At 36.6% G+C, this 14,917-nt stretch overlaps 1 protein-coding gene across 3 annotated transcripts in view; it reads right to left on the bottom strand.

The window, feature by feature from the left end:
- Nucleotides 1–14,917, bottom strand: part of ROS1 (ROS proto-oncogene 1, receptor tyrosine kinase) — a 145,518-nt gene that overhangs the window by 95,712 nt on the left and 34,889 nt on the right. For 2 of the 3 annotated variants that reach the window (XM_058430549.1, XM_058430548.1), the window contains exons 13-18: nucleotides 11,488–11,984; nucleotides 9,915–10,127; nucleotides 9,025–9,135; nucleotides 7,819–7,997; nucleotides 5,455–5,646; nucleotides 1,204–1,304 (exon numbers count right to left, since the gene is read on the bottom strand). In XM_058430549.1, coding sequence (XP_058286532.1) covers nucleotides 1,204–1,304; nucleotides 5,455–5,646; nucleotides 7,819–7,997; nucleotides 9,025–9,135; nucleotides 9,915–10,127; nucleotides 11,488–11,984 — 1,293 coding nt within the window. Of the gene's footprint in view, nucleotides 1–1,203; nucleotides 1,305–5,454; nucleotides 5,647–7,818; nucleotides 7,998–9,024; nucleotides 9,136–9,914; nucleotides 10,170–11,487; nucleotides 11,985–14,917 lie in introns of all 3 variants that reach the window. The other variant, XM_032165650.2, reaches the window with a different exon arrangement.

Here is a 14,917-nt window from a genome sequence, read left to right on the forward strand (position 1 = left end):
TAAAAATGAGAAAAATACTTGAACAGGCATATCATAAAAGAAGATATATAAATGGCTGATAACAAACGAAAAAGTGATCAAAACTGATAGTCATCAGGGAAGTGCTGGTTAAAATCACAATATTTACTGCTCCCCACACCAAAGAATGGTGAATATAAAAAAGATTGTCAAAGCCAACTGTTGAGAGGATACGGAAGAATCACAATTTTCATACATTTTTTATGTAAAATGGCATAAACATTTTGAAAAACTGTTTGGCAATTACTTAAGAATATAAACATCTATCTACCCTATCACCCAGCAATTCTACTCCTAGGTATTTATCCAAGTATACATCCACAGAAAGCCTTGTATACAAATATTCAGTTTTATGAATAATAACCAAAATTACGAAGCAATTAAAATGTCCATCTAGACATGCATAGAATGGATACACAGACAGTGGTATCTTCACACAATGGAATACTACCCAGTAATAAAAAGGAAAAACTAATACACATAACAACGTGAATATATCGCAAAAGATTGTATGCCAAGTAAAAGAAGCCAGATACAAAAAGTACATATTTCTGGAGGGGTGCAGATTGATTGGGAAGGGGCACAGGAATTTTCTGTAATGATGAATATGTTCTGTGTCTCAAAATGCATTTGTCTAAACTGATGTAATGGAACACTTAAGATCTGAATATTTCATGTTATGTATATTTTAACTAATTTTTTAAAATAAAAGTGTAAAATTTATTTTTAAAATATCTGACAATGCTAACGTGGAAGATGTAGAGATACCGACAAGATCAGGACAGGGGGATAAGTTTGAGGACACAGATCAAGGAGATAATTCATGTGGTCCCTTTCACTCTCTAGTTTTCATTTAAGACATCACAGGAAGAGTTCTGCCTTCATTCCATAATGTATACTCTATTTTGTGAAGAAGCAGAAAAGCTTATCCATACACTTCCTGGACTCTTAAGCAGCATTCTCCTGAGTGTCTATACTGTACTCTCTTCATACCCCATCACAGCACTTACCATATTCTACTGTAACTAGTTATTTACAAACCTCTTTACCCTACAAGCCCAATGCCTGCAACACAGTGGATAACCAGAAAATGTTTATTGAAGGAATAAATGATTTTTCATGCATTATCATTTATGACTGACAAGTTTTCTTCTCAATCAATTGCTTTTGAGGGACTCTACTTACCTCTGTCCCCGAAGAACAGCTGTGTACAGGTGAATACATTGACTGTCTTGAACCAACCAATACAGGAGCCCATCACTGAGGTCTAAAGTTAGAGCAATTACCTAAATAGAAAGTAAGGTCAGAAAATAAACCAAATACATGTCTGAAGCATAACTTTGTGAACAGTTCACACTTAAGCTATAGATTTCTCTTTAACATCCTCTTTGGAATAATAAATTTAGTAACTTTTACTGTTTTCTGACTATAAAAGTTATATGATTATGCTTATTACTATGTTATTTGGATATAAACACTGGTGTCCTAAAATTTTACAAAAAGGCAAGGAGTATATTATTCACTTTTATATACTTAGCTCCAGTAATTATCAAAGTATGACTCTCAGACCCGCAGCAACAGCATCACCTGGAAACTTGGAACAAATATAAATTACCAATCACACTCCAGAGTTACTGAATCTGAAATGCTGAGCCTGTGTCAAGCTTGCCTAAAGGTAGTGATAACTCTGGCCTCTTTAGCAACATGAGCCAGTGAATTTTGTTGTTGTTTAAACCTGTTGTTATCAAACATAGCTGCATATTAGTATGATCTGTGGAGTTTTTTAAAAATCTCAATTCCCAGGCTGCACTCTATTAATTATGATCTCTGGGGATGGAACGTAGGCTCCAGTATGCTTTAAAACTTCTCAGGTGATTCCAACGTGCCACCAATGGTTTAAACCATTTTGAATTGTATTTTCTATTAATTGCAATGCAAAACATTCTCATATACTTTAAAAAGATCATACACAAAGGATGTTTATGTGTTAAAATTGAATAGTAATGTGTATATAAAGCCCTATTTCCAGATGACATATGAGAACCACTTCTTCCTACTCTTTGCTTTCTTGTTGCAATGTATATCTTAAGTTTACATCCAGTCATCTAGATGAGGCCTGATGGCATAGAATCCTTGAGATATGGCATAGAATCCATGAGATAGATAGAAGTTACTATCCAAAGATCCTGTTTTTGCTTTTTTTGGCTTTACAAATATTTTTCAAATAAGCTAAGATTGCCAGTAGCCTGATCTCAGAGCAGTGCAATCTCCCTGTAACATACCTAGAGGCTGTGAGGTATACCCAATAGAATTAAAGTTGATGACTACATCTTTAGCAAGATACAGCAGCATTTAAACAAATATGATGAGCCAGTGAAAGATGTGAAAGACTACATTAAGGTATCCAAGAGCTAAAAATTCTTCCTGAAAAGTTACCCTGCTACAAAGAAACAGTTATAAGGTACATGACGGCAAAAACCCTTTGGTTGTCATACAAATCACAGCCTTCTATCTTCAGGAAAATTCAACCAACTTATTCTCCAGAAGGTAAAAATGTATTCTGGCAATTCTCAGCCTTTTAGGAGTTGAATCATGTCCTTGCTCCATGGTGAGAGAGATTTATTGATTTTTTTTTTCAGTTAAAGAGAAATCAGGTTAACCTTGTTTGGTTGTTTACAATGAGATGCACTAGAGTTTCTACATTACAAATCAAGTCTATTTTATCTATTTTAAAAAGGAGATTCTACAATTTTTTGCTGGAATACAACAAACTATTCAAACTCTAAGTAAAATTCAGGTGTTGGGTCATCATCCCATTCCTCCACAGCAGTCAGCAGCTTCATATTTAAAGAGTCAGAGGGTACTCCATACCTTTTATATAAACCTCTCTGATCTAAACTAAAACCCTTATGTTAAATTTTAATTCTATGGTAAAATGTACCATATGCTGTGAGTTGAGCTCATCAGATGTGGCAAAAGGTATCTTTTTACCTTAGAAGAATCTCTTACTTTGTTCATTCTTTTTTATCACACAAGTAATTGGGCCTTTCTATAAATAATTGCCTGACTGTATTTCATTATATCAGCTGATTGCAAAATATATTATTACTGCATAATAAATCTGTACATGACATCAGTGAACAAGAGAGAGATGAAGAGCTTTGCTGGATGCAGAATGCATTGCCTTCAAAACATCCAGTCACTAAGGGAGTCAGATAGATTAGACATCAAACCATGGAACCAGAACACAGATTTGCAAAAGCAACAACTGCACTTGACAACCCGGGAGAGGATTTGGAGAGGAGTGTTTTTTTGTTGTTGTTGTTAATTTCCATTCTTTTGCTTTTATTATATATATATTTTTAACTTCAATAGCTTTTTGGGGTACAGGTAGTTTTTGGTCACATGGATGAATTGTACAGCTGTAAAGGCTGAGATTTCAGTGCACCAGTCACCTGAGTAGTTTAAAAATGTACCCAATATGTAGGGTTTTTTTTATCCCCCACCCAACTTCCACCCTTCCTCCTTCTGAGTCTCCAAAGTCTATTATATTACTCTGTATGCTTTTGCATACCCATGGCTTAGCTCCCACTTATAAGTGAGAACATATAGTATTTGGTTTGCCATTCCTGAGTTACTTTACTTAGAATAATGACCTCCAGCTCCACCCAAATTGCTGCAAAAGACATTATTTCCTTCTTTTTTATGGCTGAGTGGTATTCCATGGTGTATTTATACCACATTTTCTTTATCCACTAATCAGTTGATGGGCACTTAGGTTGGTTCCCTATCTTTGCAATTGCAAATTGTGCTGCCATAAACATATGTGTGCAGGTGTCTTTTTGATACAATAACTTCTTTCCCTTTGGGGAGATACCCAGTAGTGGGATTGCTGGATCGAATGATAGAAATACTATTAGTTCTTTAAGAAATCTCTGCACTGTTTTCCATAGAGGTTGTACTAATTTACATCCCCATCTGCAGTGTATAAGCGTTTGTAGGGGGGATTTAAAGAGGGGCAAGAAGGATGAATTTCCCCCAAACATGCTGAGATGACTCACTCATTTATGGGAAGGTCCCCAAGGTCACATCAGAGCTTTATCCTGGCTGGTGAGAGTACTCAAACAACCATATCAGAACACTGGGAAGATTACTGACAAAGTCCCTGAGGTGGATAAGTTATTCTTGAGATAATATTATCAATATGTTTTTACAAAAATGAAAATGCTTTTCCCTAACAATTATATTTTTTGAAAAACAACAAAAAAAATGCTTTCTTCGTATTCAGACACAAGTGACTCCAAAATAGAATTAAGAGACCTTTTTATTATTTGACAACAATGATTAATCTTTGGATATGGTACATAAATTTCCATCTCTTTTAAATGTCTGTGTTATAATCCATGTAATGCAAATCGGGTCTCTTTAAATATCCTGGGAATTATGGCCCATATATGTTATTAGAATTGGAGATCAAGTGACTCAACTATTAGTTCATATATATATATATATATATATATATATATTTTAAATCATCTGGTATTCCATATTATGTATATTTTATCTCTGCAGAAAAAAATGACTCAAAATAAGAAAATCTTAAGGGATACATTAGGTAGAAATGGTGTGAATAATTTATTTATTCTTAATGCATTTCTGCAATTTTCAAGTTCTTCACAGTTGAAATATGTCGCTATTATGATCAGAAAAAAATAAAATTTAGAAACTTAGATGGATACCTAGTGGGTAGCTAAACAGATTCAACAAAAATAGGTATTGCTTGTAGAAGCTGAGGAAGTAAAAGTAACATTTGCTTTAGAAACATTCCTGTATCAGGCATATTTTGCAGGTTGAGTATTAACAGCTTAACTACCGAGCATTTACTTTGTACCTGGAACTATTCCCACTCCTTCTCATGAATAATCTCATATAATCTTTATTTAAAAAACCTAGGAGGTAGAACAATAGTTAACAGTCCCATTTTTCAGATAAGGAAAGAAATGAGCAGAAGTGAAATAATTTGCCTAGTTTTTAGAAACAGTTTTTAGAAACAGTTTTTAGAACAGTCAGTGCCCAAAACTGATTGAAAATAGTAAAATGCCTAGTCACCACCTGATTCAAAGCTTCTAAAATATTCAACAGAAGTCCTTAAGACTATAAAAACAGTTATAAATTAAAACACTTTTAAGTTGGGTTCACTCAACATAAAGCAAACAAAAAAATCTCCATAGTGCATTTGAACTTACATAATCATTTATCACCATCAAATGAGGCTTTCAATAATGACCACCAAATAAGGCTTTTTTTTTCAAATAACAGAAATCTTGGTTAAACCAAGATCTTACCAAAACAGTATTTCCTTTAGGAGTCTATATTTATATCATAAATATAGAGCTATTTAGTATTACTAAATGATCAGATCTTTTAATTTGTCACCTTTTTCCCAGAAAACCAAGGCTGTGCCTGTAATATAAGGGAACTTTCCCCATTTAGTCTGGTGCTTTCCACTGAATAGAGTGTAGTCCAGTAGAGATATCCACCAACTGAATCCACTACCATGTCATTCACCAATAGCTTCACGTGGGTAACCATGTCTGTGTGTCCCGTCAACACAGACTGCCTTTGTATCTAAAAAACATAATTGTATGGCCAGTTAATGTCTTTCAAGTGACATTATTATTTCTGAATAGTTTATTGCAATCATTAATAAATTGCTTGATTAATCCATTCATTCACTCAACCACAAATAGTGATTGGCACTATGTGCTGGGTAGTGTGATAAGCCTTGGAAACACAGCAACAAGCAAACAGGCATGGCACCTGCCCTCACGGGGCTATCTGTTTTCATGCCTCCAAAGAGAAGGGAAATAAATTTACTTTGCATAAAAATAACTGCTTTTCCTAATTATACATCCAGACAATGTGAACACTGCTGGATAGGAATATATTTGATTAGACTCCCGAAAAAAGATGTATATGGTCTTTATAAATGATGACATCTCTCCTCGCTCCTCTCTACCAGCATAGTTCCCTAATATTTCATGATTATCAATAATGTGCCAGGCACTGTACTTTTTTATCTTTAAAATATAAACTCCTGTAATCCTCACATTAAGCTTATGAAGGATTTCTATTCTCTATTTTTTCACAGGTAAAGTGGGTTAAAGTTAAACAATTTGTCTTGGAGTTAAACACTTTTATAAGAGATAGAGAAAATACTTAACACTGGTTTTTATGTCCACTCTTCCATTTCCTTTTTCAAAAGTATTTTTAAACTAACCCATTTGAGGGAGTGTTTTCTGACTAACCCCACTCAATTTCATTCTGCTTGCACATCTTTGGCACTTATGAATTCAGATTGCACCATATTGCTTTCTCTCTAAATACATTGCTTCATATGCTTCTTTATTTCATATATGTATTTTATCTCATCAGAAGAGCAGGGACAACTGATGATGGCTGCACATCACTGGACACACTAAAAAATCTCTGAATTCTACACAATAAAAGAATGAATTTTGTGTTATGTGAATTATATTACAACAAAGTTGTTTTTAAAATAGCAGGGACATGTCGGCTATTTGTTTTGTATTCCCTACTTGGCCTTCTTTCAAGGATTTCAATGCATTGGTAGTAGATAAATGATTGCTGGACAAATAAATGAATGGACAGCAAGTACTTTCCTGATTAAAAATGATTTCAATACCTTATTTCTTGATCTGTCAGGCCAATGTTCTTGTCATTAACCATCATCTTTCTCTTCAAAATATATCACTCCACAGGTGTGCTGGATGTCTTTATTTTGCCTCTAGGTCTAATCTCCACCCTTCTCCACCCTACTCTGTGCCCCTATAGGCCAATATCTATGGACTTTATCTGCTAGGTTGAAGGGTTGTTGTCTGGCCTCTGGGGGGGTTCAGCCAATGGAAGCACTGGCAGATCAGAGGGAAGGAGGAAGGAGGGGTTGGGGTTCTTATTCCTTTAGCTGGCTCCCTGCCAGACCATATATCTTGATAGTGGCCAGCTTCTGTGCCTAAAGTCACAGTCCATATCAGCTACTCTCCTACAGCTACAGCCCTCACCAGGTTCTTCCACTTCTTCCCCTTGCCTCTTCACACCTAGACTTATGTCTTCCCACACTCGTAAACCGTGAGGATGCTTCACCATCATTTGTTCATTTTCCCTAGCCCTGTGCACACCTTTGAAAATAGTCTCTTCACTTAGTTGCCTTGAATCATGCCTTTGGAGCATGCCATGTTCCTGCCAAGACACCAACCCTCAGGTGAGCATTTTCATGTATTTATTTAAACTATTATTGGGGAAAAAATAACTAATTCAACAAATAGTGATAAATTTAATTTACAAAAAACCATATTTTAAAAGTGAGATGAGGCTGGGAGCAGTGGCTCATGCCTGTAATCCCAGCACTTTGGGAGGCCGAGGCAGGCAGATCTCTTGAGGTCAGGAGTTCGAGACCAGCCTGGCCAACATGGTGAAACCCCATCTCAACTGAAAATGAAAGAAGTAGCCAGGCATGGTGGCGTGCGCCTGTAATTCCAGCTACTCGGGAGGTGGAGGCCAAGATGGCGCCACTGCACTCCAGCCTGGGCAGCAGGGTGAAACTGTGTCTCAAAAAAAGAAAAAAAAATTTTTTAAGTGACTTGGTTTAAAGATAAACATTAAATAAATAATAGCATAAGTGGTGCACAGGTATTTAAAAAAAAAAAGAAATTGGTGTGCAAGTCGCTGAAGTAGATAAGTATTGTTCTAGAGCATCTAGAATGCCATGCTTTAACTCACCACATATGTCTTTCCAGCCCAGTAGAGAAAGTGACCCAGCCACTCAAAAGCTAAAGCCCCTGCTCCTGCAATGCTGGGTAGGTGATAATTCTCTGAGATATCCGTCCCATTCAGGAGCCACACAAAAACGTCACCTTTCATGTCACTGTAGTAGAGGCTGTTGTTATACCAATCCATGTCTCAAAATAAAGTGAATGATTAGCAGTTATTTTTCATACATACCAACAAAAACATAATGAGTCAACAAATCACATCTGCACCTCAGCATAATTTTAAAGAACACACTGACACATATTCACTAGAACTTGATCTGTCAAGAATATTTAAATAATGTTTCCCAAACTCTTAACCCCTGAAACCGGGCAGAACAGTGGATACACATCGAGCATCTCCTCTTTGCCAAACATTGTCCCAGGCAGTTTACAGATCTCATTTAGTTCCTAAAACAAAATTATGAAGTGGGAATTATTCCCATTTTTGAGATGGCAAACCTGAGACAAGGTGAGATCAAGTGTTCTGCCTGAGGGCTCACAGATACATCAAGAGAAAGCCCAGACTCAGCCAAAGCCAAAGTGGCATTCTCTCCGTTGGTGCTATATTACCTACATTCGATTCCTATGTTGGTCAGAAATGCTCTTGCACTTTTAATGGCCAAATAAATCAATAAACAATTAGATAACTATGGAAGATGTCATCTTCAGGCAAGATCGCTGTTACAACACCCTAGAATGAAGACTTTTCTTCCTTCTAATGCCTTCCAGGCAAATTATCCATTCATTACTTAATAATCCTCTTTGTCAACCAATTATTCCTTACACCTTATTTAGAACTCTATGCAGCAGTTTCTGCTCCTGTCTTATAGCAAACGCATAGTAAATTACTTAAGTATAACTGTCTTAGTGGAACAAGATAGGCTGTTAATGTGAGATGACATTGGTAGATTAATACATGAGCATTATATCAAAGCCTTCCTGGTGGGCATAAAACTAGAAACAACCTCACATTTTGTGACTTAATAAATAGCATTCCTATCTAAGAACTGACATTTTCTTAACAGAATCACTGGCAGTAGAGTTCAGTCAATATTTTTTCCTTTCACTATTGACCTAATACCAAAATACCCTATTCTTTTGATTTATTGAATGAGGTGGGAAGTCTTATGAGTAGAAATCTGTCATTCAAGTGAACAGAGGACTTGGTGTTTACCTGACACATTTCCTATACCAGAGGATAAGAGCTCTCCTGGGCCAAAGCTATTTAATGGTTTACTCCAAAGCCCATCTTCTTTCACAGCCATGATAAATGGTGGTTCACTAGCTATTTAGTAAAAAATAAATTAAAAGAAACATCAGTGAAAGCAAACTCTTTAAAGGTATCTTATACACTTATATCTATGTCTTATATCTTATGATTTTCTTTATAAAGTAAAAGAATGTCAACAGTTTGAAAAGTTCTATAAAAGGATATGAGTAATTGTTATCTGTGTAACAAGAATGATCCCATTAAACATACTTTCTGATTTTCACATAAATTTTTGAAATGTGAAGAAAAACGCATGGTGAGATTGCCTCTATAACAGTGTCTTGATCATTGCAGAATTTTTTTTGAGGGTGCTTTGACTACTGTTTGTCATGGTCTCATTCAGAGCATCCAGAAGAGATTGTGTTAACAATAGTAATATGAATGGTATAGTCATCCTTCCATTTCTTTTCAGCCAAGAGGATGGAATTCAGCATAATTCATAGCCCCTCAACTTCTCTCAGCAAGACCCTCAGAGTTCTGAAATGCCACTGCTTAATATACCATAAGAAAGAAGAAACCCATAAAGAATCAATTATAGTGTTTCCTTAAACATATCTCAGAAAGTTTAAAATGGCAGGTTAGAAACACTAATTAAATATCACACACTGCTTTATTTGCTTTCCTAATCTCAGAAAATAAATACATACTCAATATGTGTTTACTCATACACATACTCAAGAGGTCAATACACCCTCATTCTCATTTCTTTAAACCCAAGGCAAGGAAATTTAAAGGACACTCAGCTAGTCCTCTTTCTGTGAGAGTCACTCCCTAAATCCAGAACATTTTCTCACCTGGCACCAGGGTAGTACCCACTGAGGGCTCTGACCAGGGGCCTGGCCTCTTTGGAGAACTTGCTCTCACAGAAACCTTGTATTTCGTAGCACTCTGCAGCTCAGGTACATTCAGCATGGTTCCACTTACGTTCAAGAAAATATGAGTGACTTCAGGAGGGTCTTGGGTGGATACTTTCACCTCATAGGTCCAGTTCTGCCAGGCAGAAGGGCCTAATTCAAAGAGTTCAATAATATCACTGGTCAGGATGACATCTGCAAGGGCAAATCAAGGATTCTCAATAAATTCACCTACAGCCTCATCTCAAATGGGAGAGCAATTGGGCAGTAATATCCACTACCCCGATAATCACCAGGGATAATTTGTTGATGAGGCCAGGACAGTGTTCATTCCTCATGCCACTCATTTGGCTGCATTGAAGGAGACAGCATTCCCAACAAATAGGACTGTCCTTCAAAGCTACATGCTTGCTGCATATAATTGTCAGAAGGGTTCTCTACAACATTAACAGATATAATCAGGCTCTTAATAAAAAATGCTTAATGATGAATCTTTAATGTAATTACCACTGTTTGTATAGTACCTTCCTCCAAGAAGCCCAATCAATAAAAAAAAATTACCTATTCATTTTCAGCCATCTTTGAGATATGCAGCAAACAGACATAATTAACTTTGTTCTAAAGCAAAAAACAGTCAATGTTTTCTAAATACTTACTATTGTCTAGGGGATCAGGGGTTGGCAAACTCCACTCACAGGCCAAACCTGGCCCACTGTTTCTGTAAATAAAGTTGTAATGGAACACAGCCACAGTTATTCATTTACATATTATCTATGGCTGTCTTCACACTACAACAGCAGAATTGAGTAGCTGACAGGGACCATCTGACCCACAAAGTAAATAAAAATATTTACTCTCTGGTCTTTCCTTTACAGAAAAAGTTTGCTGACCTCTGTGCTAGATACTGTTTTAAGTGCTCTACTTATGTATTTTAATTTTATCTGTATGACAGTTCCATTAAAAGTTATAATAAATATTCCCCGTTTCCAGGTGTGGAAACTGAGGCACAGAGTGGTTTAGTAACTTGCCCAGGGTCATTCTGTTAACAAATGGCAAGACAAGTATTTGAATCCGTGCAGGCTGACTCTAAAGCCCACCTGCTTACCCACCCACATACTACCTCTCTCCAGAGATGGAGATTCGAGTTCAGAGAGTTTTAGGGAATTGCTGAAATTCATGCAAGCTTTCAACAGCACAAAAAATCTCAACCCAAGTATTCCATCTCCCTGGCTATTTGTTCTGACTAGAATGTCAATGCCTGGATCTTAGCAGACACTCAATAAATGTTCAAATTATTCTATTGGGATATACATGAGAAGTATGGAGATTCTCTTAATGTAAAACTAATAAATGCAGAACAAACGTATAAACTTTTTTTTAGCTAAGTAGCTGCTTCTGATTGATGATTGAATGGCCACATGGGGCTCTCAAAATTGAATCACAACGCCAAGCAGTTCAAACCTTCCTCTTATTCCAGCAAGGCCAGTAACCACCCTGGGGACACAGCACTCACTGGCTCCTATGGCAAGGGCAGGAGGCTTCCATTGAACAAGAGCCTGGTGAGAGCCAAACAGCACCGAAAGCTCCTGTGGGCGGCCTGGAAGAGGGTGCAGCTGGGAGGATGAGCCAAAGATGACCAAGTTACCAAATCCAAATTCTTCTATGTGACTCAGGTCACATCCCACGATGAACTCATTAAAAGACAAAGCATCCTGTTGGAAAATGACCTTGCCATCTGTGACAAGAAAGTCATTGTTTTCACAAGCAAAACTTTTCACATCAGCAAAGGGGATGCGAGGTAGAACGAGATGGGAAGCAGAGCCATCCAGAAATGTTGACATGAAGACTTGGGCGGTGTCATTGAAGTAAATGATTCGCTTGGATTGTGGCTTGATGGCAAAGTCCTTTAACGTGCAACTCTCCACAATACGCACAGCTTCTGCACACCGGCCAGATGGCACAGGAAGGTCTGCTCTATAAATGCCATCTCTCAGGAGGTAAAAGACATACCTGACATAGGAACAAAAGAAACCTCATGAGATTCAGTCCAAAGGTTGATGAGTAACTTCCTCAGCCAATTGCTTTATTCTGTTGCACAATCAGAACTATGTATCTCTGATGTTGCTAAGTACAGGATTTTCCGAGGTGCAAAAAGGTAATTTCCTAAGATATACTCTATTCATTTAAGTTACAAGTTGGAACATTAGAAAATTTCAGCCTCACTTGTAATGCTTAGTCTCTTAATTATTATAAGTGACTTTTTAAGGAATCAAAAAATTCAAAAACAGGAAGAGTCTTTTATTTTTTTGAGAAAAGGTCTTACTCTGTCACCCAGGCTGGAGTTCAGTGACACAATCACAGCTCACTGCAGCCTCAACCTCCTGGGTTCAGGTGATCCTCCCATACCTCAGTATCCCATGTAGCTGGGACCACAGGCTTGCCACCGTGCTCGGCTAATTTTTGTATTTTTTGCGGAGACAGGGTATCACCATGTTGCCCAAGCTAGTCCTGAACTCCTGGGCTCAAGTGATCTGCACACCTTGGCTTCCCAAAGTGCTGGGATTACAGGCATTAGCCACCAGGCCTGGCCAGGAAGGGTCTTCCAAAATTTTAAAGGAAAACATACTATATAGAAATCACATGGCTAAATATGGTATTTACTATCAAACGTTTTCCTCTAAAAAACACACATCCTTAAGTCTAATGTTATCAGTAAATTTTCTCATGCATTCTGAGTGATAAATGGAAGAAAGTAAAACATTTAAGCCATTTTTAAATGTACAGTTATCATTTTGCTGTAACTATCTAGCATGGCTACTTTGCATTTGCAGGGGACTAATTTTTTTAATCTACAATTGATTCAGGCAATAGAGCTACCATTTTATACACCACAAAGAAATACCCCACACATGACTGAAGCAGGAAAATCCAGCAATCAGCAGAAAGAAGCCAATGGAGGAATTAGAGAAGCACATCTAATTTAAAGTTAAACCTCACGGTAACGAGGCAGGTTATTTTAATAATGAAAAAGAAAACATACTGCCAAAATATTTCATTGACAATGAAATATGTAAATAAACTTTTAACTAAAATATAAAACCATTAATGTGGATGTAGCTAATTTACAATTCGTGATTACGGAGAAAGGTGCTAACAGAAGTATACTTTGATAAATTCTTATCCCAACCCCAAGGACTGGCAGCATTCCACCCTCTCATCACAACTGTCAAATCATTTTCCTTGTCCTTATTTAGTTCTGCTCTAATTCCCCTTGATGACTATTCCAAATCTTTATCAATTTTCTCAAAACTCCTATGCTAGAATAATATCCTAAGATATAAGCTCCATTCTGAGATATGTAGCTGTGTTCTTTTCCCTGAGGACGGATTGTAGCAGGCCAAAAGGAAAAACAACTTGGCTCTTAATTTTCTGCTTTTGTTTCCCAAATTCAAAACTGTTAATGGAATTTGGAGGAATTTCAGAGTAGATAAAAGGAAAACTATCTGTGGTAAATATTACAATTATTATATTGAAGCAGGGAGGAAGAGAAAGAAAAATAGAAAGAAGATGAAGAGATCTGGTGTGTGGGAAGAGGAGGACAGAGTGAGGAGGAGAAGCTGGGGTGGAAGAAGATGGGGAAGTGGTGGTAGGAAGAAAAGCAGAGGTTTTACAGTAAGTCTGAACTCAATGAGGAGACAATTCGCAGTGCAAAAAGAACAGCATAGAGGAAAATATTTCTAATACCAGGACAATACACTGTTTCACACATCTGATGTCCTTTAGGACTACTATACACAAACTATTGCTGAAAGTTACATGCTGATTTTTATAGAAACTCTCCTATCATGGTATAGAGAGATGGTCAGAAGACAGGCCCTGGAGCTAGAAGTCCTGGAGCAAGACTTCTTGTTCCAGGGCCTGTCTGGTTCCACTGGCTCCATCGCAAAACAGCTGTATAATCTTGGACAATTACTGAATCAACCCGTGTTTCCCTTTCCTTATCTATAAAACTAGAATAATAAAAGTACTTATTTCATAGGGTTGAATACAAATTAAATGAATTATTGGACATAATACACTTAGAAACACATTCAGTATAAATACTAATTATCATTATCATTTCTAGTCACATTGCAAAATCTAAGCACAAATCTATTTTATCCTAATGGAAAAAAAGAGCCACTGAAGACCTCACTGATCGCATTTGAATGATCGATTAGTGGGTAAAGTTCATTATCCTCAGAATGAGTCATTTTGTGTAAGTGTCAACAACAAAGTTACATTTCATAGGACTGTAGACCTTTACACATGAAAACAGTAAGATTCAGAGAATCCTTGTCCTACATCACAAAGCGTTAAATATTCCATAATTCAGTAATTCATTCAAACCCAGAAGTTAAAATAAATCTTCAGTAAATTGTGAATGAATAGGAATAGAAAGCTTGATTTTAAAATCAATAATGAACTTTTTTTTAAAAGTAAGTTTTTTTTGTGAAAAACATGTTATGAGCTGTATTTTTTTTTTCATTCAAAATGAAAGCAACTTTATTCCTACAGGAAAGAAAAAAAGTTTAATCTTACAAACATCGGCTTTGCCTGCTGGTTACTAATATGTTATTATCTGGTCATATCTGAGAAATAATAACTCCAAAATAATTTTCTATGTGTTTATCCTTTGTATTCATGTATATCTGGAGTTCACAAAATACATGTACAATAAATACCTCACTTTGTCTTCAAAATAACCCAACTGGGTAAGTATTATTACCTTCCCTATATGGATTGATAAACCAATGGTCATAGACATGGTATTACTTGCTTGAGGTACTACTCCAATTTAACAGCAAGACTGCGGTACAATGTGTCCATTTCATTTGGGGGTAGGAGGCAGAGTTATCAATTAGCTCCTGTCTCCTAAGGTGGAAGCTAGCAGCTTTCTTACT

The sequence above is a fragment of the Hylobates moloch genome, unplaced genomic scaffold (genome assembly GCF_009828535.3).
Source record: "Hylobates moloch isolate HMO894 unplaced genomic scaffold, HMol_V3 SCAFFOLD_2, whole genome shotgun sequence".
In the NCBI taxonomy this organism is placed as follows: Eukaryota; Metazoa; Chordata; class Mammalia; order Primates; family Hylobatidae; genus Hylobates; species Hylobates moloch.